This window comes from Melanotaenia boesemani, chromosome 4 (assembly GCF_017639745.1).
Source record: "Melanotaenia boesemani isolate fMelBoe1 chromosome 4, fMelBoe1.pri, whole genome shotgun sequence".
Taxonomy (NCBI): Eukaryota; Metazoa; Chordata; class Actinopteri; order Atheriniformes; family Melanotaeniidae; genus Melanotaenia; species Melanotaenia boesemani.
This window is the reverse complement of record NC_055685.1, coordinates 32108230-32131224: the sequence shown is the minus strand read 5'-3', so window position 1 is coordinate 32131224 and position 22995 is coordinate 32108230. Positions and strand designations below refer to the sequence as shown.

The window sequence follows — 22995 nt, the reverse complement described above, 5'->3', positions numbered from 1 at the left end:
TTTTTACATATCACACAGTAATAAACAGTAAATATGCAAAGAAATTTTTTTCTTATTTATTTATTTTTTAAAAGAGCCAAATAATGACTTCAGCTTTAAAAAGTTTGAATTTTCCCTGTTTTTTCTTTGGTCCGGCTTTTGGGGCCAGATCACAGTCTTTTGGGTCACATCTGACCTACAAAACACTTCTGACAGCCATACGCTGTGAGTCCCAGAAGTAGCCCAGATTAGGTGGACTTTCCCTGCTATCTAGGGTAGGTCTAGGACAAACAAGATAATGGTGACCTCTCTGCTTTCCACCCATGCAAGTATATAACATGGTGTTGCATTTATTGGATTGTTGTAAAGTTGGTGTTGAAATTCAAATTAACTGTGTACTTAAAAGACAGAATCTGCACATCACCACAAGGTGGAAAATGACACATTGGTCAAAATATACTATGTTGACTTCAACCAGATCTGTTTCAGGTGTATTTGAAATGTAACCTTTTAAGTCAGGCACACAGATTTAATCCCTGGACCCCTTCTCTGTCCTGAAACATTTTTCAGAATAGAGATTACTTTATTTAGAAATGGTTTTTATTGAAATTCTACAATTTCACATAGTTTCATTATACTGGATTTGACAAAAAGTGTGTGTTTCAGATAACCTGCTATGTGGTTAATTTGAATTGCTCTATTCTGTACTTTGAATCATGGCTCCAGTGAACATTTATGTGTTTAGCCTCAAATCTCTGTGCAGTAAATTGAGTATCGCGAGATCCTGATGAGTTTAAGTCTACTGGAGTTTACATTATTTTTAACATTTACTGGGATGCAGGGCAGTGTTTCTTCTCTTTTATGGGTGTATTATTTATTTATCTAATTATTTATTTATCTAGTCAAACCACAGTAAAGTCTCACCAATATCAACAGGCCTGTAAAACTTGCTCACAGCAAAAATGAGCCTGCAAATGTCACGCCACAAAGATGATGGGTAAATAATTACACCTGTTCATTTAAAGCTAAAGTAGTGCATGATTCTTCCTCTCGGTGAGTGGGATAGGTTAAACAGATAAATGAAAGTGTGATTAAAGCAGCGGCTGTGTCTCTGTGTGTTGACGCCTGCTGTTTCCTGGCTCTGTGTGTATTCACGTGACCCCTCGCAGAGCTGGTGCGCCTCTGAAACAGCGGCTGACACTGAAAGCAAAAGGAAACACAGCAGCCGCGTAGATCCAAGAGTCCCTGAACTGTTTCAATCTGTGAGGGAAAAAGTTTATTTTTCGAGGATGTTTTCACTCGGGGAGAAAATGGAGTTTCTTATCGGAAACTCATTTTCAACAACAGTCGGCCAGAGGATCGGTAAGTTCCTGTGGGTTTTGAAATGTTAGCATTTGTGCCTGTTGTCAGTTTTTCTTAATTAAAACGTTAATCAGCATTTTTAAACTTAAGAGCCACACTTTTGGGGATGTAAAACGACGTTTGGACACATTTTATATTCACACTTATACATATACCCTATTTTAGAAACATAAAAGTAAATGTAAAGAGACGATGATACAGGCGGAGGTGGAGCTTATCCTCGCACATGATTGGTCAATATGAGCTAAGTGACAACTCATTTGACCAATCAGAGAGCTATGGTCTTTCCGCTCACTTCCTCACTTACTGATGTGTTTTCATGAAACAAAAATTTCATAGCTTGCACAGCAACATAACGGACCTCCGTCAAAAAGACTGCGGGCCTTTCAAGTTATAAAGCATTAAAGTTTCTCCTTTTTTGAGATAAAATATTTTTTTAAAGAAAAAAGAACAGATCCTTCACGGTCACCAAAAGCTGCAGGCCAGCTGTTTACGTCAGAACAGATGTGAAATCAGTACAGTCATGAAGTGAATAAACACCCATCTAAGACTTTCCTTCCTCTTCTCTCTTCCACTGATTTTTTCTACACATAAATGTTAGCTACTTGTGCGGCAAATGAGAACAGAGCAGCTGACAGTCACATGAAGGAGGGAAGGGGAGAGGGAGGGAGGGGAAAGAAGTAAATGGGATTGAGAAAGAGAAGGGTGAGGGTTTGGCAAATGTGGTTGGTACAAAGAAATGAAGGAGATTAGAGACTTATGAGGAGCCTGTGTAAGGTTAGAGAACAAAAAGCAGGCTTTCATTCCTAAACGGTTGGCTGGAAAAAATCTTTGGGTGGGAATTTCAACTGTAATGCTGTAATACACTTCGTGCACTTTAATGATGTAAATGTATAGATTTTCAGTGCTTTTAATTAAATAAAAAATATTACTAATGATCGAACCTTACTTTAACTTAAGAGTTGATTTATCATTTTTGTGTAAGTGTGCACAAAAGAAATGTTTATATACATAATTATTAGGCAACTAAGTCCCCAAGAAGAAATTTCTCCAATTTTCAAATTGAAAAGTTGGGAAAAACAACAAAAGGGGTATTGCATTACTTTGCCACAAATCTCACGTTATAGATGGAAACACAGCTTTTAATAGGATCTGGGCCTAAGTCATGTGAGGAAGAGGGTTAGGTCATTCTTCGGTCATCTTTCTTCCTCATTATTTCCTAATACTTTATGTTTAATTTTCATGGCTCTTATTTGTAATTGTTGTTATTAGGTTTATTTTCTATTTTGTTTTAACTTCAGTGTTTTCCTCATGGGGATCCTCTGCATCGGGGGCGATGTCTACTTGATCTGCGGGTCGTTGCTGTGGAGATTGCCCTGGTCTGGGTGGTTGGTGGGGTCCAGTACTGCAGCCCTGGCTGTGGTGTGGGGCCCCTACCTGCCCTGATCTCAGCGGTTTCCTATGGTGATGCCATCTGTGGTCCTCGGTTAGGCGGCCCCTGGTGTGGACAGGTCCCCAATATATTGTTTCCTCACCTCAGAGTCAGGCCAGATTTTTATTTCCAGATGTTTATCCCTAGTTATGTTTTTATATTGATGTTTCAGTTAAGGCAAAAGAAACTAGAAGTCATAGTTTATGTCTGTGCAAAGAGAGGTGGGGAGAGGGGTTGGGGGTTGTATATGTGTGCTGTGTGAGTCTGAGTGTGATGATACGTGTGTTAGAAAGTATGATCAGGTGTGTGTTTTTGAACTTTGAGTGTGTGAAGGTCTTATAGATATCTATTCAAAATTAGTTTTTATTATGTAGAGCACCTTGTGCTGCTTTTTGTATGAAAAGTGCTTTATAAATAAAGTTTTGATTGGATAATGTTAGCAGTAAAAGGGGAAACTGAACTTCAAACAATATAAAAGAGTAGCTACAAATTTTCTGTGTATTTCTTAGCCATCGTGCCAGGGGAGAATATTGTGTATTTTGATATATATGAATTTCCATTTCATTATTAATTTATACAGCATATTAATACAGAATTAATTTCTGTCTGTGTTGACAGAGCGAGCAACCAGCGGCTCTCTGCAGTCAGAAGACTGGGGACTCAACATGGAGATCTGTGACATTATCAACGAGACGGATGAAGGGTAGGAATGAAGTTGTTCACTGAGTTTGGTTAATTTGGATCTTTCCAGTGGACACGATGTCCCACAGGGACAGCAATAGTCCTGTTCTTTAATTTGTTTTATTGAACTATTCGTACACATCAGGTTAACAGTTACTGCAGACGTCTGCTTACTGTAATACATTTTACTGTTTCATCTCTTTAATGCTTGTGTTTCTTTTTTTTCTGTCAACACAGCCATGCTGTGACCAAATGACATAATTAGGTCAATATTATTACAAACCACAGTGTTAAAAAAAAGAACACAGTTGTTTATTTTGGTTAAAGACTTTATTTGTATCTTTTTATCTGCACACACATGTGAGCAAAACTTGGTGAACAAGTTTTCAGTGCAAAGTCTTTTTTTTTTGTTTGTATTGTTTGTTGCGTGATTTTATTTTATGATAAGTGAATGACTAAGCAAAGATGCAAAATCTGATTAAAAGTTGTTCTCTTTCAGGCCCAGAGATGCAGTAAAAGCTATTAAGAAACGGATTGTTGGAAATAAGAACTTCAGAGAGATTATGTTGGCTCTCACTGTGAGTAATGATTGAATGTTAATTTCTTACATGTTCTGTCTTGGACTAAGGTAAAAAGGGGGTGTGAAAAGACCATTCAAAGGGGCAGAATTAGCCTTATACTGGTTGGCTCCTGACCAAAGGGACATGGCTGATATATTTACCTAACCACCTATGCAAATGGCTGAGTAAACATCCAAATTCTTAATGATTATATTGATAACACGACAGAAAAACCTTTACTGTTGATTTAAAAAATTGTGTTACATTTTCCCCACACAGGTTCTTGAGACCTGCGTGAAGAACTGCGGCCATCGCTTCCATGTGTTGGTGGCAACGCAGGAGTTTGTTGAAGGGGTTTTGGTCCGTTCCATTCTGCCCAAATATAACCCTCCAACTATCCTCCATGACCGTGTTCTCACCCTCATACAGGTACTCATGTGACAGAAACTGTACGCACCAAGGCCTCAGGTTAAAATTACTTCCATTATCAAACCATCTTGATGTTATTTACTGGATCAGTAACTAAAAATGTAACAAACAGCCATTTTGGATCCTTTCAAGATAATACTCTCTACTCTAAAACAATTTATAGTTTCAGTTCCAGTATGCAATCAGTTGTATTATGTTTTTATTTAAATTAGCCAAAGCTAATTCTAAATTAGCCTCTGGGATAAATTAAGCAAATATAGTATACTTTTATTTCAAAATGGTTTTTACAGTGCCTGTAATTCTATTACGAGACAATACAAAGGTGTTAAAGGTCCTTTGGCTATGGTGGTTTACTTAAGTTCCACTATGTAATGCTTTATTTAATGCTCTTTGTGGTTTGAATAGTCTCATACATGCACAGACTGTTGAAGCAGCTTGTGTGTAATCATTAATTAGAAAACTGATTCAGTTAAACAGAGTCAAATTTGGAAATACTGCTCAACATGTCCCCTCTGTTCTTCCTCCAGATTGCTTTATTTTGCTAAATGTGTAACTGAACAAAAATTTAGGGGCCAGCCATCTCTATAATTAGTCACATGTTCTTTTATTCATCTCCAGTCATGGGCTGATGCATTTCGTAGCTCTCCCTCCCTGGCAGGGGTGGTTCATGTATATGATGACCTCAGGAGACGAGGTCTGGAGTTCCCCATGACAGACCTGGATGCACTATCCCCCATCCACACGCCAAATAGGGTGAGACTGACTCTTAATTCCAAGTGCAGCACACAACAAAATGCTTTTGATTGTTACATTTTACTTATTTCTGATAAATCTTGCAGAGTATCCCTGAAAATGGGACTCCTGAGGAGGCCACTGTCACTGCTCCAACCCATCAGTCACAATCACAAACTCCTACCAGTGCCCCGAGTCAGATCTCACCTCCAGTCCCACCCAGTGGTGGACCAGGCTCACTGTCTCCAAAGCAGGTACCTCTGACTATAACTACCTAGAAATACTTATCAGTCAATAACTTTACAGGCCACGTGACTTCTGCAAAGTGTTCATGTTTTTGTGTACATCCCTGTTATAAATATTTCCACTCCAGTCCACTAACAATTCTGTCAGTAACAATGCATCATCATTGGTTTATTATTTATAACACTCAGTTTCAGTCCAGTACAAAGAATTCTTTGTCGTTGAGTGGCTTACATTTATCATTACTTCATGTCTTTTTGACTTTGCAGACAGCTATAAAATGCATGCATCCGCATTACAATACATGGCTTAAGGACGGTTGTAGTTACCATGATGCCTCTTACTGGTTTTAACCTTACTACAAGCAGACAAGTTGAACTGCGTTGTTGTAAACTGTCATTAAGCTTAACTGGTTGTTTAACTGTCCCCAAATCCAACTCTAACGCCCCTGATTTGACTGCTAAATTCAATGACAGTTAGTTTAATACCCAAAACTGCTTTATTCTCAGTACTTAAAAAAACACGAAGGTGTTGTCTTATTGTGTATCAGGTATTGACAGAATTACAACAAAACCGACACAACTGTGTGGCAGGTTTTTTATTTTTTTTCTCTTGTTTTATTCCTCAAATTCCAGAATCAGAAGCTGCGAAGTGAGCTGGCACTGGTAAGGGGAAATCTCACAGTGATGTCTGAAATGTTAAATGAACTAATACCTGGACAGAGCCCGCCAGATGATACAGAGCTGCTGCAGGTGAGTGTGTGTTTCCTATGTACTATAGCTGAAAGTACACTGTATTTTCTGTATTTTATTTGAGCATCAGAGATTTGTGTTTAAATGTATCCTGATCCACAGATGCTGGCTTTTGCACCCTTCTCTGATAAGTTCTTGGTGTTTGTCATCTTTAACACATAGAGCCCAAAGCCAGTTTTCCCAAAAGCAGTATAAGTGTGTACACATCTGACCACAGAACACTTGTCCACTGTCTTTCTGTCCAAGTGAGATGCTGATCATGGTGGCACAACCATTTCTCATTTAGTGCTGCCTGAAAGTTTGATGGTCCTGTGCATCCAACAGTTTTCCTGTTACTGGCATTGACACATGTAGCATTGCCTAAAGTCCTTCAACGTTTTCAGACTTTGTGTACTGTATTTTCCAGACTATAAGTTGCACCTGACTATAAGTCGCAGGACAAGCCAAACTGTGAAAAAAGTGTGACTTTTAGTCCGGAAAATAGGGTATGTTAAAAGTCCAAATTTCTTTGCTTTTGACATTGTGAAATATTTAGGTTTAATTGTTTAATGATTCTCTGACAAAATATTTGATACAATTTAATACAAGGTGGCAAGTTACAACCCATCCTTACTTGGGAAGACTAAGCCTTTGATGGATGTTTCTTTTATACCCAATCATGACACCCTCACCTGTCAACAGCTACTCTGCTGATTGTTGAATCTTCCAAATTCTGTTACACGTATACTTTTCCATGTTTCTTTGTCTTTCACAAGGTATGACAATTTAAATCTGTTAATATTTTTTAAATACATTGATGTTGGTCTGTGGAGACACTGGAATTCTTCCTTTGTGCTTGTGCTTGTTAAAAAAGTTCCATCGAATGACCATATTATAAACTTAAGAATTAGCTGCATTTGAGAAAACTTTTCTAGAAACAGGGTAGTATCTTTGGTATGGTAGTATATGTTTCATCCTATTTTGTTGTTCATATGTATTATTCCAATTCTGCATTATTTTAATGTTGTACCTGAACATTCAAAAGTAAGGAGATGTACTACTACACATTCCTGTGAATTTTAGATGTGCAACAACACTGGAAATGTTTTAAAGTGTCATCTTTAATTGCTGAATGACCATAGAAGCCATAAAAAATCAACTTATTTGTTTGAAATTAATTAATTAGCTTCATACTTATGACATTACTCTTGCATTTGGTCTCATGCAAAGCACGTTTTCCACTGGATGGTATCATTGTGTGTTGGACCTTGTAATAATTCTAGTGACTGTCCTCTTACACCTGCAATGCAGTGTTTTCATACCAACTTTGATTAAGGAGAGAAAAAAAGAAACTACTAAGAACTCTGCACAACAGTGAGAAGAGCCAGTCTGTACCAGACAATAAAAGAGGTTTGAATTAGTCTCATGTTGTCCTCAAAGCATTCCTAGAAACATAGGAAACCTGTCAGTCACATAAAAGTATGTGAAGCAGGATGAAGGAAATTGGGAATACCAATGAAATAATGTAAATATTTTATTGATCAAAGATAAGTGTTTATTTTCTTTCAAGTTACTAATTTGGTTTGGAATGAGAATGAATTAATCTCTTTCTCCTGCTTTGTTTAAGCAGCAGCTGTTCACTGTGTGTAAAAGCATGCAAACCCGTGTGGTGGAACTAATCCCACAGCTGCAGGATGAAGGATTTATTGAAGAGCTGCTCATAGTAAACGATGATCTCAACAATGCTTTCATCCGCTATGAGAGGTGTGCTGCAACCATGTATTGTCCTTTTTTGAAAAATGGAGGCAAACATGTTGTGCTTAACAGTGTTTTTTTATCTGTATATTTTAGGTATGACAGGCTGAACAAGGCTCAAAATACAAATGTTCAACAGGTAAAAAGAAATCCTTAACTTCTGTGTCATATGAAAGGGTTTTCTTAATTTTTTTATTATTAATGTATGGCTCAATAGTGGTTAACAATAGGGATGCACCGATGCCACATTTTGTCAAACCTAGCAAAAGTACTTACAATTGAGTACTTGACTTGCCTATACTGAGTACCGATGTAAGTATTAATAAATCATATTACAGTTCACTGGTAAATAGTGTGAATCTGGAACTTCAGATGTGACAGCTGAGTAGTTTAAGGGGCAAAAAGTGAAATCATTTCACTGCAAGGTTTTCTGTTGTGCGCTGCATGTTGGCCAAAACACCGTGTCATGAGCCACACCTTCCTCTACCTCTTCCCCGACCCGCAACTCGCCTCGTCTCCAAACAAATGAGCAAAGTGCAAACACACAAAGTCAAATCATTTAGTGGAACATGTGGAAGTAACTTATAACGTTCATGTTGTTACTTATTGTCCAGGTAAAGAGCTAGCTCCGAGTCAAATTGTAGACTCTTTAGCTCTTGCAATGATTTCCACTTTGGAAATACAAGGCCAGTGTTAAACCGGGTTATGTCCCTTTTCTTTTATCTGACAACTTCTTTGCCAATGATTGTTTTTTTAGTGGTACTGTTGGATCCTGGGCATCAGCAGGTGGTGCTCTCTGCCGTTTCTCTTTAAAAATATGAGCTGCTATTACTCGCTTGCTGTAGCCTTTTATAGGGATGGAGGGCCGAAGGCTACGAGAGGAGGGAGGAGGCAGCGACTCACGTGAACGTACATGATCGAACGGCTGGTAAACACGATGCTGGAGATCAACACAAATAGACAGTGTGTGACATCATGCTACACTCTAGATAAAATTACACCTCTAGTTCTTCACATACAGATTTTTTAATTTCTTCAATCTAGAAATGATGAATTCCCGCTTATTATCCCTTTAATTGGCCCTGCAATGGACTGGTGATCTGTCCAGGTTGTACCCTGCCTCTCACCTGCTAAATGCTGGGTTAGGGTCCAGCGTCCCCTCAACCTTTAATGGACAAAGCGGTATAGATAATGGATGGATGGAGGGATGGATCACTTTAATTGTGTGATATATCAAATAGGTCATCCTCTGGCCATCCTAAATTTAAGGCTTAAAAACTGTCAGAATCTTAATAAATGAGGAGGATAAAGTAGTTTTTGGTGGATTATGTTAACAGCTGTGACAAGGCACCTACAAAACCAAAAATAAGCTTCTCTCACCAAGATAATGCAAAATTCAGATTTTAAATGTGGCATGAGTAATAGCTTTTATGCATTAATACATTATAAAATAATTAAACGCATTTATTCCACAGATTCATCTCTTTGCATTAACATGTTTATTTTGACAGCCCTAGTTTTTTTTCACATTGATATCAGGTTTTGTTGTATCAGAACACTAGTAATATGAGTATAAGTACACAGACATAGTATTGAATCGATACTGGTATTGGTGCATCCCTAGTTGGCAATAAAGCTTCTTCTGGTTGTGATTTTTCAGATTAGGATTAAATGTGACACCCAATACTTTGCAGAGTTCTACCACGAGCTCAAGCCTCATCGACCACACCCCAAAGCCTTCCACCAACAGCCAGCCAGCTGTCATTAATACAACCAGTCAGCCAGCAGTCAGCACATGGACCAATCACCAGCAGCCAGCCAACCACAGTGAGTAAGCTTTATATGATCCCTTTCTTTGAGCTCTTTCAAGTTGTCCTTTTTTAAAATAGTTTTATTTATTTTTGGTGGAAAACAGGATGTTGTGCTGAACATCACATGTGCAGGGAATGTTTAAAAATGCACAGGTTGCATCTTAACAAATGTAATGTTGACTAATGTCATGCAGGGAAAAAAAATGCTGACCTGCTTTCAGCCAGATTTCAAACAGCAGCTAGCAAACCACTGTCAATACAATGTGAAATTTTGTTTTGCAGAAGAAGAGGAGGAGTTCGACATGTTTGCACAAACCAGAGGAAGCTCCTTGGCTGAGCAGAGGAAAAGGTTAGTGGACTGTTGACAGCTACAGATATAATCATACTGAATTTCCTCAGCTTGATGGAACCTACATAACAGATATTTGCCGTGTTGTGACTGTCTACATTCTTGTGTCAGAATTAAGTAGATTTTTAATATTAAAAATTACATTTTGAAGCATATTTACAGCTTGATGCAGGGCTTCAAGATGAAATAGCCTACAAAACTGATCAAAGTTGGTTAAAAAATATTGAAAACCTTTATTTTTAAATGGCAAAAACAAAAAAACTAACATGCTGCTACCAACTAGGTTTTCATCAGGGTTAGTGTTTGCTGTGGCTGACACGCCTGTTAAATTCCACTAATGAACCAGAACACGTCTGTTTACAGGCTTACTGGTTTAAAGAAAAGGAAATGACAGCATCTAAATTCAAATAAAGGGAGAAAAAACCAAAAGAGGAAAATAAGTTAAATAAAATAAATAAATAGATGAATGAATAAATGAGTGTTTCTTCATATTTTATGTATAAATAAGAAATGTCACTGCATGTTATAAAAGATTATTATTAGCTTTTTTATTATTATTTTACCTTTTTTCTACTTATTTACTTTATTCCCTTCTTATATTTTAGCTTTTCTCGTGTTTATGACAAGTACTGATTTAGTTTTTCTTGTCATGGGTGTGCATCTTACTGGTGTGTGTGAATGTGTCCCTGCAGTGTCAGGTATGAGGACCCTGGAGCTGTGGAGGGCCTTGCAGGAGCTCTGGACTCAAGGTTGCAGGTCACAGGAGGGGTGTGTATACCACAGTAACGCACATAAACTCTGGATCAATATTCTGTGGTTATGAGTCATCCTCTTTCTCTTTTCAATGTCCTTTCTCTTAGATTTCACCATTTCACCATGTGCAGAATGATATTGACAGATGGCTTTCCTGTGATGTGGTAAGAAAGCATGTGCAACAGGTGTGATTAAGAGAGGAAAAAAACTAAAGCTTTACTGTTTTTTGTTTGTTTTTTAATTAGCAGGAAGAACAATCCTCAGTTTGTGAGGGTGTGTCTAGTGAAGGTAGGTTGACCTTTGTTTCTATTTGGGTTTAAAGATAAGTTTCACAATACTCTCATTGTTGTGCATGACGTTGTAGTCATAAGAGCATGTCTCTCTCAGAGTTTGATAAGTTTCTGGAGGATCGAGCAAAGGCAGCAGACCACAGCAGCCTGACTGTTCATAATGTGCCGTCCACCACGCCCAGACCTCCACCACAATCCGCCCGGCAACAGGACACATCGCATGACCAGCTTTTTTCGCTTTGATTGTGGGAAGAAAGTGAATGCAGTTTAATGATCATGTTATGAAGTTAAAATGTATATGAGACACACGCTGTGCACAGTTGGGTTTTCTCTGAACACACACACAATCAAAACCGGAGCATAAAACTGCTGTCTAATCAACTCATTGTATAGAGTAAATGCTGTTTTTCTTTTAATTCTGCTACTTTTAGTCTTTATGTACATATACAACACATGCATGTGACTTTATTTAAGATGTATCATTATTATTATATTAATGTGAACAAAAAATTTGTGTTTACAGTTAAGTAATAGCAAAAAATAATACAGAAAACATATTTGACATTGACACCATCATGTGCCTTTGAACCAGAGAGCTGATTGTGTGTTAATGATAATAAATGGGGGGCACTGATCCCCAAACTTGGTCCTTTGGCTCTGTTTGGAAATGTTTTACTACTTTGACATTAGTAACAATGCTTGACAAATTGACTACTTTAAGAGAATTGCGTTTAGATTATAGTGTAGGACAAGAGCTATATTTTGTAGACTTAAGTTAGGAGTGAGAACTTGTGTGCTCAGTAACATGTTATTTGTGTGATAAAACTAAGAGTTCAAGGATGTCTGGTTTTAGAGTCCCTCAACAAAGGAAAAGGGAGGCCAAGTAAACTGAATCTTAAATCTGTGCAGACCTTAAAACTGCATGAACATTTTTCATTATGGCTTCTGTCTTTGTTGGAGTTTTTGCCTCTCTTCCTATTTTTGTCTTTGCCATTTACTTTTAACATTTCAACCTCATTTTAATTTATTTATTGGGACGGGACATTTCAATTTAATGAACATTTCATAAACTGCAAATGTAAACATGCCTGATTATAACCAAAGGACAAGTTCCATCTGCTATTACCAAAAGATGAATAAAGCTGAGGATAAATGAGCTGAGAATCAATTTGCCTTCCATCTTCCAACCAATCCATCCTCACACCCCTTTAGCAAATACTTAAAACACATTACATTCAGATGAGCCAACCAAAGCCTCTATTGTGTGTGTGTGTGTGTGTAAGGCCATACATGGTAATTGCATGGTTTTTAGTGTGCCTTGTCAGAGGACTGCAGAGGTAAATTAGCCTAAGGCTAACTCTGATACATTGCATCAAATGGCAACATTTATGTTCAAATTGTGCATAGTCCCCTATATATATATATATATATATATATATATATAACATAGTTTTATTTTACATTAACAATTAGTATAATTACAGTGAGATGTACATCTTTGTTGTATTATTATAGTTTTAGTTTGTTTTAATTTTTTTTTATTTTTTCCATATTTTAATTAATTTTAGTCTGTGTTAATTTTTTTTTTTTTTTTTTTTTTTTGCATCTTGCTGTAATGCTTTTATTTTTCTTAAGTAAGCGTATTTTGTGTTATCTTGGAAATGAGATGTGTGATACAAATAAACCTGCCTCGCCTTACCTTACAAAAAATACAATTAAAAAAATACTTATTGGTAAAAAATACTTTTTGGTTTAACTTTTTATTTTTGTTTGTTTTGCCATAAGTAGACAGCAATATAGAAGAGTCGCTTCAGTTGTTGCTGTTTTCCGAGGAGTCGTGAATGCAGCAGTCTGGGTACATCCCACCGAAGCGGTACGTCTGTACACAGACAAGATGGCAGCTTCATTGGAAGACGAATTTGAAGATGCACCTGACGTGGAGCCGTTAGAACCAACTCTGAAGAATATTATCGAACAGAAATCTTTGAAATGGATTTTCGTTGGTGGAAAAGGTGGTGTCGGTAAAACGACGTGTAGGTGAGTTGGAGGAAATGCTGATATGTACTCGGGCTGGGTCGCTAGCTAAGATAGCCTTCTTAAGCTAGCTGATCACACAATTTGACGTGCGTCTATCAATAAAAACAGTTAAAAAATTTCATGTGTTTTAGTGGGAATATGACGAACGTCAGCTCTCTGCTAAAAATGGGTCTGCGTTAAAAGATTAGTACACCAATTTACAAGAAGTAATTAAGCGTCTGTGTCAGTTTGCCGGGTAGTTGAACGCTGTCAAGCATAGTCAGCAGCTAACGTTAGCCAGCTGACACATGGATTTATGAGTCTCCACCGCTTATACATTGCCAGCAACTTCAGTGCCCCAAAACTTTCTTTAAACCACGTGTCGAACTTCTGTCCTCGATGGCCACTATCCTACAGGTTTTTGTTGTTTCCCTGCTCCAACACACCTGACTGAAATGAATGTGTCATTACGAAGAAGTTGACAAGATCCTGTTGGATTTGAATCAAGTGTGTTCAAGTAGGGGGGAAAAAAAAAAAAAAACCAAAAAAAAAAAAAAAAAAAAACCCTGCAGGATACTGGCCCTCGAGGACTTGAGTTTGACACCTCTGCAAACTATCTGCAGTTTGCTGGATAAATAACGTTAACCAGTCATGGGTAAAATTCACCAAATAACATTAATAGCTAACCTCGGATAACAGGTTACACAAGTGTTCGTACTTCATTTTGAAAGATTACAAATGACTAGAAATCTTGACCCCAATAAGACTTCCACGCTGCAATTATAGGAATCTGTTTTTCTTTAATAGCTATGTTGATTGTTGAGGTTGTTGCAGTAAGGAAAACTGTGAAGTAAAAAAAACATCTCCTGTCTATATAAACTTATCTGCTCTTCATGTTTTTTTTTGTTTGTTTTTTTTAGCTGCAGTTTGGCTGTCCAGCTGGCTGCTGTCAGGGAGAGTGTCCTGATCATCTCCACAGATCCTGCCCATAACATCTCTGATGCTTTTGACCAAAAGTTTTCTAAGGTGCCGACCAAGGTCAAGGGTTACGACAACCTTTTTGCAATGGTAAGTCACATTTGCCACCTCTTGAAGTCCCACATCACACTGAACTAAAGTTACTAGAGATTACAGTTGAGGAAGAGAGTTAACTGAGGCAGCTGTTGGAAACTGGGCCTGAAACTGACAGGTAGATTTTTCTTTAGGATTCAAGAGCTCAACAGTTTGTTTTGTCATTCAGCTAGTCATTGGAGATATAATTGTTATATCATTATAACTTACAAAATAGTTGATAATTTGTGGATTTTGTCTGCTGCCTATCCCCTTTGCTGTTGTGCATTAAAAAGCTCATGCAGATAAACAACTTAATCATTAATGTTAAAGTATTTTAACATAAAATATTGTTAAATGGAAGTAATTTATTTACATTTATGGAAGCAAATTTTCCCAAAGAAATAACCTGTAGCTTCAATATTGATTTCAGCCTTCATTAAATATATTTACTGATTATTGGTTTAATCAAAAGTCTTACTATAATTTACATTTTTATTTTTGGAATCTATGAAGTCTCTTTAAAGGGGCAAAAAGCTAAATAGTTTCACCGCAAGGTTTACTGTTTTGGACTGCCCGTAGACCAAAACAAAGTGTGTCATGAGCTACACTTGCCTCTACCTCTGCTCCCCCCAACTCGTCTCGTCTGCAAATGAACATCTGCAAAGTGCAAACACTGAGCAAAACCACATCACTATTTTGTGAAACATGGCGAAAAAGGAAATAGGTAACTTATAACGTTAATGTTGCTACTTACTGTCCAGGAGAAGAGCTAGCTCTGAGTCAAATTGTAGCCTTGTTAGCTCTCGCATTGCTTTCCACTTAGGAAATACAAGGCCAATGTTAATGCATGTTCTGTCCCTTTCTTTATCCAACAACTTTTTTTTACCAACGGCTGTAGTTTTTTTTTTTTTTTTTTTTTTTTTTTTTAAAGAGGTAATGATGGATGCTGGTCGTCTTCAGGTGAATGCTTCATTCTGCTCTCTGCCATTTCGTTTTGAAAATATGTGCTGCCATTACTGGCTTGCCATAGCCTTTTATAGGAAGGGAGGGTTGAGGGCTCTCAGAGGAGGGAGGAGACGGCGATTCACATGAATGTACATGATCAAACGACCGGACCGGCTGGTAAACCCAGGGCTAGAGATTATCACAGAGAGACGGTGTGTGACGCTATACTCCAGATGAAATTACAACTCTAGTTCTTCTCATAACGTTTTTATTCCTTCAATCCAGAAATGCTTATTGCCCCTTTAAAAATTGTATACAGCCAGTAGGACTAAATAAAGAGTTTATTTATCCTGTTTTTGGAAAGTTATATTTCACAATCTCATCACAATCATGAGGCTAACTAGTCAGTTTCATGTGAGTCTCACAAGCACCTCTCTGTTACAGACTGAATCACTGCAGGGCAGAAAAACAGCAGAACATTTGTATTTATTTATTTATTTCCTTTCAATGTGTGAATCTCCTGTTTTTGTGAATACAGGAGATTGACCCAAGTCTGGGTGTGGCAGAGCTGCCCGATGAGTTCTTTGAGGAGGACAATATGCTCAGCATGGGCAAGAAGATGATGCAGGAGGCCATGAGTGCTTTTCCTGGCATTGATGAGGCCATGAGCTACGCAGAGGTCATGAGGTATATTTAAAAAAAACAAAAAAAAACTGGTGGCCCTGAAGCCAGATAGATTTTATATAATAATAATAATGGTGAGTTTTTTAAAACACAGCGTTGATTGTCACACTTAACTTGGCATGGTTGTCCACCTGTAACTCAGGTTAGTGAAAGGAATGAACTTCTCGGTTGTGGTCTTTGATACTGCTCCTACTGGCCACACACTGCGTCTGCTCAACTTCCCCACCATCGTGGAGCGAGGTTTAGGCCGCCTCATGCAGATCAAGAACCAGATCAGCCCCTTCATCTCTCAGGTGAGAAGGAATTAGCAGATCTGTTTATCCCATCATGATAAGAGCCTGTGTAAAATATTAACTGTAGCTGAAGCTTTGAATAGCTTCTCTCTCTTTCTGTTTATAGATGTGTAACATGCTTGGTCTGGGCGACATGAACGCAGACCAGCTGGCCTCCAAGCTGGAAGAAACTCTGCCAGTCATTCGCTCAGTCAGTGAGCAGTTTAAAGACCCTGTAAGTAGCACTTTAAGAGGTGGATAAGAGGTGTGATAGTGTAAGAAGCACAAATCATGTAAGCATAACACGTGTTAGTATTCAGTTTGTTTGACGTGTAGTTCAAAATGTTTTTCTGTGTTTATTTTTTTGAACCCTTTTAATACTGGTAAAGAAACTAACAAAAAGACCCAAATAAGACAAGCTAGCTGCCTTTTGTGTGCACCAAATTCCTGTGCAGTTGTGGCGGGCATTTATCAACTCTGACTGGTCAATATCAGTGCGCTCTGTAGTGCAACATCCCCATTTATGTGGGGATGTTGCACAAGAGAGCACACAGCTCAGTGTTTGTTTTAGAAACATGTTAGCTGACTAATATCTCACATATGGATATTAGAAATAGTTCCTAGAGAGTTGTGGTTGTCAGCACTTACACTGAGTCATCCCTTCCTGTTGTCATAGTAACAGGCCATGTCTGTTTCTTGTATTTTTGTTATGTGTGCATGCTGCCGCCATGATTGGAGTCTGTCTGCCTTGGTTTTTTGGTCAATTCATTGAACCAGCAAACTGATTAGTCTGTGAGATTGTTCAGTACGATTGGTTGGGGTACATTACACAAATCACTATCGACTCATAGGTTTAACATGGAGACAAAAAAAAAAAGACACCGCTCACACTTCTGGTCAGTTTAGAAGCACCAGCTGCTGTCCTGACATCAGTTCATTTTAAATGGATGGAGGAAGCTGGAGTACTCAGAAAAAACCCATAGAGGCATGGGGAGGACACACACTCAGCACAGACGTGTTACAGATGGGGTTCAAAGTAGAAACCCTCCTACTGTGAGGTGACTAGTGATGGGAATCTTCAGGCATCTCACGATTTGATTTGGTTAGGATTCAGATGGCTGCGATGCAATTATAAAACCATTATTGATGCATCTTTTTTTTTCCCTGTGTAACTACTTAAATACCATACTACTACTTTCCAAGTGGAAACATGCAGCATGGTTTCTCATATTTGTTGTGACAAACAACAAAAAAGAAACCTCACTCATCTGTTGGTTAATGCAGGACAACTTCTGTTTCCACCACATCCGAGCAAAACGCGGAGCTGCATCAGATCCTGGCAGTCTTGGGTTGATCATGTTTCTATCAGAACTTTTACTGATTCCTTCCACTTGTCCTGTTGCTCTGAGTAATTTCTCTTTACTCAGGCCAGCTATTGTCCTACATGGCCATATGTTTTGGTTGTGTCTACCCACAATTCCTTTTGCATTGTAGTTCACTTGAGACCTACATTTGTAGGTGGACAAGAGTTCACTTCTTTGATCTGCATCAGAGTTTGTTTGTGCATCCACACCTCCCCAACTGGACTTTCTGAGCAAACAAAGCCACCCATAGAAGCTGAAGTACTTCCACACGCTAGCTTCTAATTTAGAGGGTTATGGTCAGATTTCATGCCCAGCCATCTTCTGTTATGTGCATTCCACAGATTGTCCGGGTGCTGCACTTCTTCAGTTTCAAGTCTCCCTTTTGCGTTCCGATGCATCTGTAAGCCAACTTTCCCCCACCCCAGAGGTGACAGTGCTGACCACCACACCATTGTGCCGCCTTAAGCTGAATTTATACTTGTGCAGTATCTGCATAAGGTTGGTTGGTCGAATTGTTTCTTTGTTTGCTTTCACGAGCTCATGAAGACACTGCACCATGTTTGGTGTCATTGCTGTTTTAAAACAGGAAATACATACCGGATCTGAAGTGAACCATCAAAAAAAAAAACTCCTGTTGAGTTTACCGGCCGATACCACCTCTGCTGCCACCTTTAGATTAGGGAAGAGAAACTGCAACAAGACACCAAAACGACGCACACCCCCTACACTTGAGTTCGAAAGCAAACTCACCACCGTCAGCTGCGCCGTAACCGACTGCACGCAGACGCAGCTGGAGCATAAATGCAGCTTTACAGGGTGTGCAGAATTATTAGGCAAGTTGTATTTTTGAGGATTAATTTTATTATAGAACAACTATGTTCTTAATAAACACAAAAGACTCATAAATATCAAAGCTGAATATTTTTGGAAGTTGGAGTGTTTTTTTTTTTTTATAGTTTTAGTATCTTAGGAGGATATCTGTGTGTGCAGGTGACTATTACTGTGCATAATTATTAGGCAACTTAACAAAAACCAAATATATACCCATTTCACTTATTTATTTTCACCAGGGAAACCAATATAACAACTCAAAATTTACAAATATACATTTATGGCATTCAAAAACAAAACAAAAACAAATCAGTGACCAATATAACCACCTTTCTTTTCGAGGACACTCCAAAGCCTGCCATCCATAGATTCTGTCAGTGTCTTGATCTGTTCACGATCAACATTGAGTGCAGCAGCAACCACAGCCTCCCAGACACTGTTCAGAGAGGTGTACTGTTTTCCCTCCCTGTAGATCTCACATTTGATGAGGGACCACAGGTTCTCTATGGGGTTAAGATCAGGTGAACAAGGGGGCCATGTCATTATTTTTTCTTCTTTTAGACCTTTTCTGGCCAGCCACGCAGTGGAGTACTTGGATGCGTGTGATGGAGCATTGTCCTGCATGAAAATCATGTTTTTCTTGAACGATGCTGACTTCTTCCTGTACCACTGCTTGAAGAAGGTGTCTTCCAGAAACTGGCAGTAGGACTGGGAGTTGAGCTTGACTCCATCCTCAACCCGAAAAGGTCCCACAAGCTCATCTTTGATGATACCAGCCCATACCAGTACCCCACCTCCACGGCGTCTGAGTCGGAGTGGAGCTCTCTGCCCTGTACTGATCCAGCCACGGGCCCATCCATCTGGCCCATCAAGACTCACTCTCATTTCATCAGTCCATAAAACCTTAGAAAAATCAGTCTTATGATATTTCTTGGCCCAGTCTTGACGTTTTATCTTGTGTGTCTTGTTCAGTGGTGGTCGTTTTTCAGCCTTCCTTACCTTGGCCATGTCCCTGAGTATTGCACACCTTGTGCTTCTTGGCACTCCAGTGATGTTGCAGCTCTGAAATATGGCAAAACTGGTGGCCAGTGGCATCTTGGCAGCTTCATGCTTGATTTTCCTCAGTTCATGGGCAGTTATTTTGCGCCTTGTTTTTTCAACACGCTTCTTGCGACCCTGTTGACTATTTTGAATGAAACGCTTGATTGTTCGATGATCACGCCTCAAAAGCTTGGCAATTTTAAGAGTGCTGCATCCCTCTGAAAGACATCTCACTATTTTTGACTTTTCAGAGTCCGTCAAATCTCTCTTCTGACCCATTTTGCCAAAGGAATGGAAGTTGCCTAATAATTATGGACACCTGATATAGGGTGTTGATGTCATTAGACCACACCCCTTCTCATTACAGAGATGCACATCACCTGATATGCTTAATTGGTAGTAGGCTTTCAAGCCTGTACCGGTTGGAGTAGAACAACATGCATAAAGAGGATGATGTGATCAAAATACTCATTTGCCTAATAATTCTGCACACACTGTAGATGCACAGATGGTAAAACTTGGAACATGTGTTAGGATAACAATAGATGGAAACATATCTATTGGGTGAAGTCAGTAGGACAGTCAAGCAAGATTAGCTGAACTTCTGTATAGCAGCTGCAGGGATGAACAGACAGCTGAGATGATGTATCAGGGTTCATGTCAGTTGTACCTCCTGCTTGTCCTGTTGCTGTGGTACTGGCTGTATTTTGACAGTCCAAAAAACATCTTAGTGCACCGTTTAGTTTACTTTTCGGAAATCCTAAAAGTATGTTTTACAAGACTGCTTTAATTTTTTTTTTCAGGTTTTTTTCAGTTGAACGTATGTAATATTGAAATTTTACTCACTGTTAAAATTAAAAATTCTCAACATTAAATTTCTGTATTAAATCAGTATTTACCTGGACGTATTAAAGACTCTCTTTTATTGGTTTTGTTCTTCTATTTTTCTGCTTTGCTTGCACGCATCAGGAGCAGACCACCTTTATCTGTGTGTGCATCGCTGAGTTCCTGTCGCTGTATGAGACCGAGCGGCTGATCCAGGAACTGGCCAAGTGTCGCATCGACACGCACAACATCATTGTCAACCAACTCGTTTTCCCTGATGCAGAGAGGCCGTGTAAAATGTGTGAAGCACGCCATAAGATTCAGTCCAAATATTTAGATCAGGTATGCCTCACGTTCACTGTTTAAACCAGATTTTTAGTATTTAAGATATAGATAGTTAATTATCAGATGTATTCATTAAGTGCTTTTATTATTATTATATATATATATTTATATAATATATGTTTTCTAGATGGAGGACCTTTATGAAGATTTCCACATAGTCAAGCTACCACTGCTTCCCCATGAAGTTCGAGGTGCAGACAAGGTCAACACATTCTCTAAGCAACTTCTGGAACCCTACAAACCCCCAAACAAGTGATTCCCTCCTTGGCAGGACCTCCTCCGGATCTCCCCCTCAACACTTCAGCTGTCTGAATTCGCTTCCTCTGAAGTGCCCCCACAAACCAGCCTCAAACCCTCCAGTAACAGCCTCAAGATTATCCACAGTCTTCTGAAGCAAAGCACCATCACAGCAAGACACACACCCACACCAAAGGGGAGCTGATGAGATCACACACACACACACACACACACAAACAGAAGCCGCTGTGCTGTGAGATAAGGCAGCGTATATGTTGTATATGTGTACTGCCTTACTCTCTCTTCACCCTCTTGTTTTCATATCCTCTGTGGCAGTTCTTGTCTTATAATGCATTTAACTTTTTCTCAAAAAGAAAAAAACACACAAAAAAACTTCATCCTGTTCAGTGTCAAGCTTAAGTTGTGAAAACAAAGTGTAAGCAGCGATGGTGCAATGTACAGGATAAACCAGCTTTCGGGTTTCAGGTTGTGATTTGGTGGCTTCGTCTGTTCTCCAGTTTCACCTTTTAGATAAAACTACAAACTCATTTCTCTCCCAGACATCGGGGTATTCCATCCAAATTTCTAGAATCAGGGTTTAACGGCAGGGAGATGGAAAATATCTTCAGCACTTTTTCATCTTTAAACCATAAACCATCCTTGTTATTCCAATAAAACCGGAACCATCTAGAATGCATCTCTTAACGTTAGCCAGGTGAACAGACCTGTGGTGTAAATGCTATTGGCTGAATAAAGTTGGGAGCTGTGCTTTTAAAACATCAGAGCTTCGTTGTTGCTTCGAGGGTGGTGTGGTTAGGAGACACTAGCAGAAGCAAATGTCACGTTTGAAAAGATGGACATTAAAGAATTGCCTGATATTGATGAGCTCACATTACAAGTTCTCAAACAGTGCTCATAAAGTTCATCCAAAACTCCGCTCTGTCCATTCTGTTTACTGATTAAGAAAGATTATTGAAAGTAGCCTTATTTAGTTGATCTTTTTTCCATGAAGATTCAAGCAAATGAATGGTGAACATCCTTACTCTGGTGATTGAATACAGGACTGGTTGAAGTTTCCTCAACAGAAATATGCAGGTAGACGACAGGTTAATAACTTGTGTAATTACCTTGCTCTGTCACTGAATGCTTTTGAGTCAACAATAATCTGTTTTCTATAGATTTCTTTAAATTATATTGCAAGAATGAATTAAAACAACCTTGCCTGGTTAACTGTCCATGTGGTCTTTGTTTTTGTGTCTGCCTACTGTGTTAGAAGGTTAAATCTTCTGTTAATTGGAGTGGGTTTTTCCCTGTCACAGCATGAAGAAAAGCATCTTGGAAGCACAAACAAGCTCCTGTTGGAAATGGAAAGAAATATTTACTAAATATATTTTTATATTGACAGTAAATTATTGTCTCTGCTTGGAATATGCTGTGAAAGTAAAAGCACGTGATGTAATGGATGATACACTACATTAGTTCTCTGTTTAAGTTGCAACAAGTTGCAATTTCAGATCTGTAACTAGGAAATTGCTTGTTGTTTTCATTTCACTTAACACGAAGGTTTGCCATGGTCCACTTGTTCCCGTTTCATAATTCCCCTGCTGTACTGTACGGCCTTGCGCGCTCCTTGTGCCTTGGCCCCGCGGCCTGTCGCTTGTGGTCCATCACCGAGCACCGCTCTCCCGGTCGGGGGCCGCACTAACGAGCTCCTCCTCTTCGTTTTGGGGATTTACCCCGGGGCGCACTGACCACTGGACGCACCGTAGAGGCACCGAGGATTACTGCCATGCACCCGACAGGAGTTAGCGGAGCTGACGCCAAAGGATGTCAGCGTTATCTACTCGATGAGAGATCACTTGTGAACACAGAACGAGGTACAGTGAGAACGATACTGCCAAGTGGAAATATGAAATCATTTCTCCAGTGGTGCCAATTACGCACGGAGATGCGCTAGGTTTCTCATCAAACAACTTCAGAAGGTAAAACGATGCATTGGTTCTTTTTCCCAAAAGCTAAATGAAAAATAATTCAGCTTGGATTTGTGATAGGAGAGCTCAGCTTGGTCATTTTGGTAGTAGCCAACATTGCACAGTAAAATCTAACCAGTTGGCTTTGACTTAATATAAAATAAGATCATATGTAAAATTGTTGCCTCAAAGAAATAAAGTTTTAGAAACTCGAATGAGCTGGAAGGGTTTAAATTAATTAGATAAATCTGAGTATGATATAATTAAATGGCATTTCACAAGAAACCTGATGTGATCAAATCCAT

The 22995-nt window shown here is 38.9% G+C and overlaps 2 protein-coding genes across 3 annotated transcripts; both read left to right on the top strand.

The window, feature by feature from the left end:
• Positions 1–1124: 1124 nt before the first annotated feature.
• Positions 1125–11753, top strand: LOC121638153 (target of Myb protein 1-like). Of its 2 annotated transcripts, none has more exons than XM_041982699.1 (15): positions 1125–1341; positions 3392–3476; positions 3954–4032; positions 4294–4443; positions 5062–5196; positions 5283–5429; positions 6054–6170; positions 7780–7913; positions 8001–8043; positions 9599–9731; positions 9998–10064; positions 10757–10832; positions 10925–10981; positions 11063–11105; positions 11205–11753. In XM_041982699.1, the coding sequence occupies exons 1-15, from the start codon at positions 1269–1271 to the stop codon at positions 11348–11350; spliced, it is 1485 nt and encodes a 494-aa protein (XP_041838633.1). In that variant the 5' UTR covers positions 1125–1268; the 3' UTR covers positions 11351–11753. The 2 variants fall into 2 exon arrangements, with proteins under 2 accessions (XP_041838633.1, XP_041838634.1); XM_041982700.1 differs by lacking the exon at positions 1125–1341 and adding an exon at positions 2724–2852.
• A 1194-nt stretch (positions 11754–12947) lies between these two features.
• Positions 12948–21955, top strand: get3 (guided entry of tail-anchored proteins factor 3, ATPase). The gene is made up of 7 exons (XM_041982701.1): positions 12948–13144; positions 14044–14191; positions 15660–15808; positions 15948–16098; positions 16205–16312; positions 20283–20480; positions 20611–21955. The coding sequence occupies exons 1-7, from the start codon at positions 13002–13004 to the stop codon at positions 20737–20739; spliced, it is 1026 nt and encodes a 341-aa protein (XP_041838635.1). The 5' UTR covers positions 12948–13001; the 3' UTR covers positions 20740–21955.
• The last annotated feature ends 1040 nt before the right edge of the window (positions 21956–22995 follow it).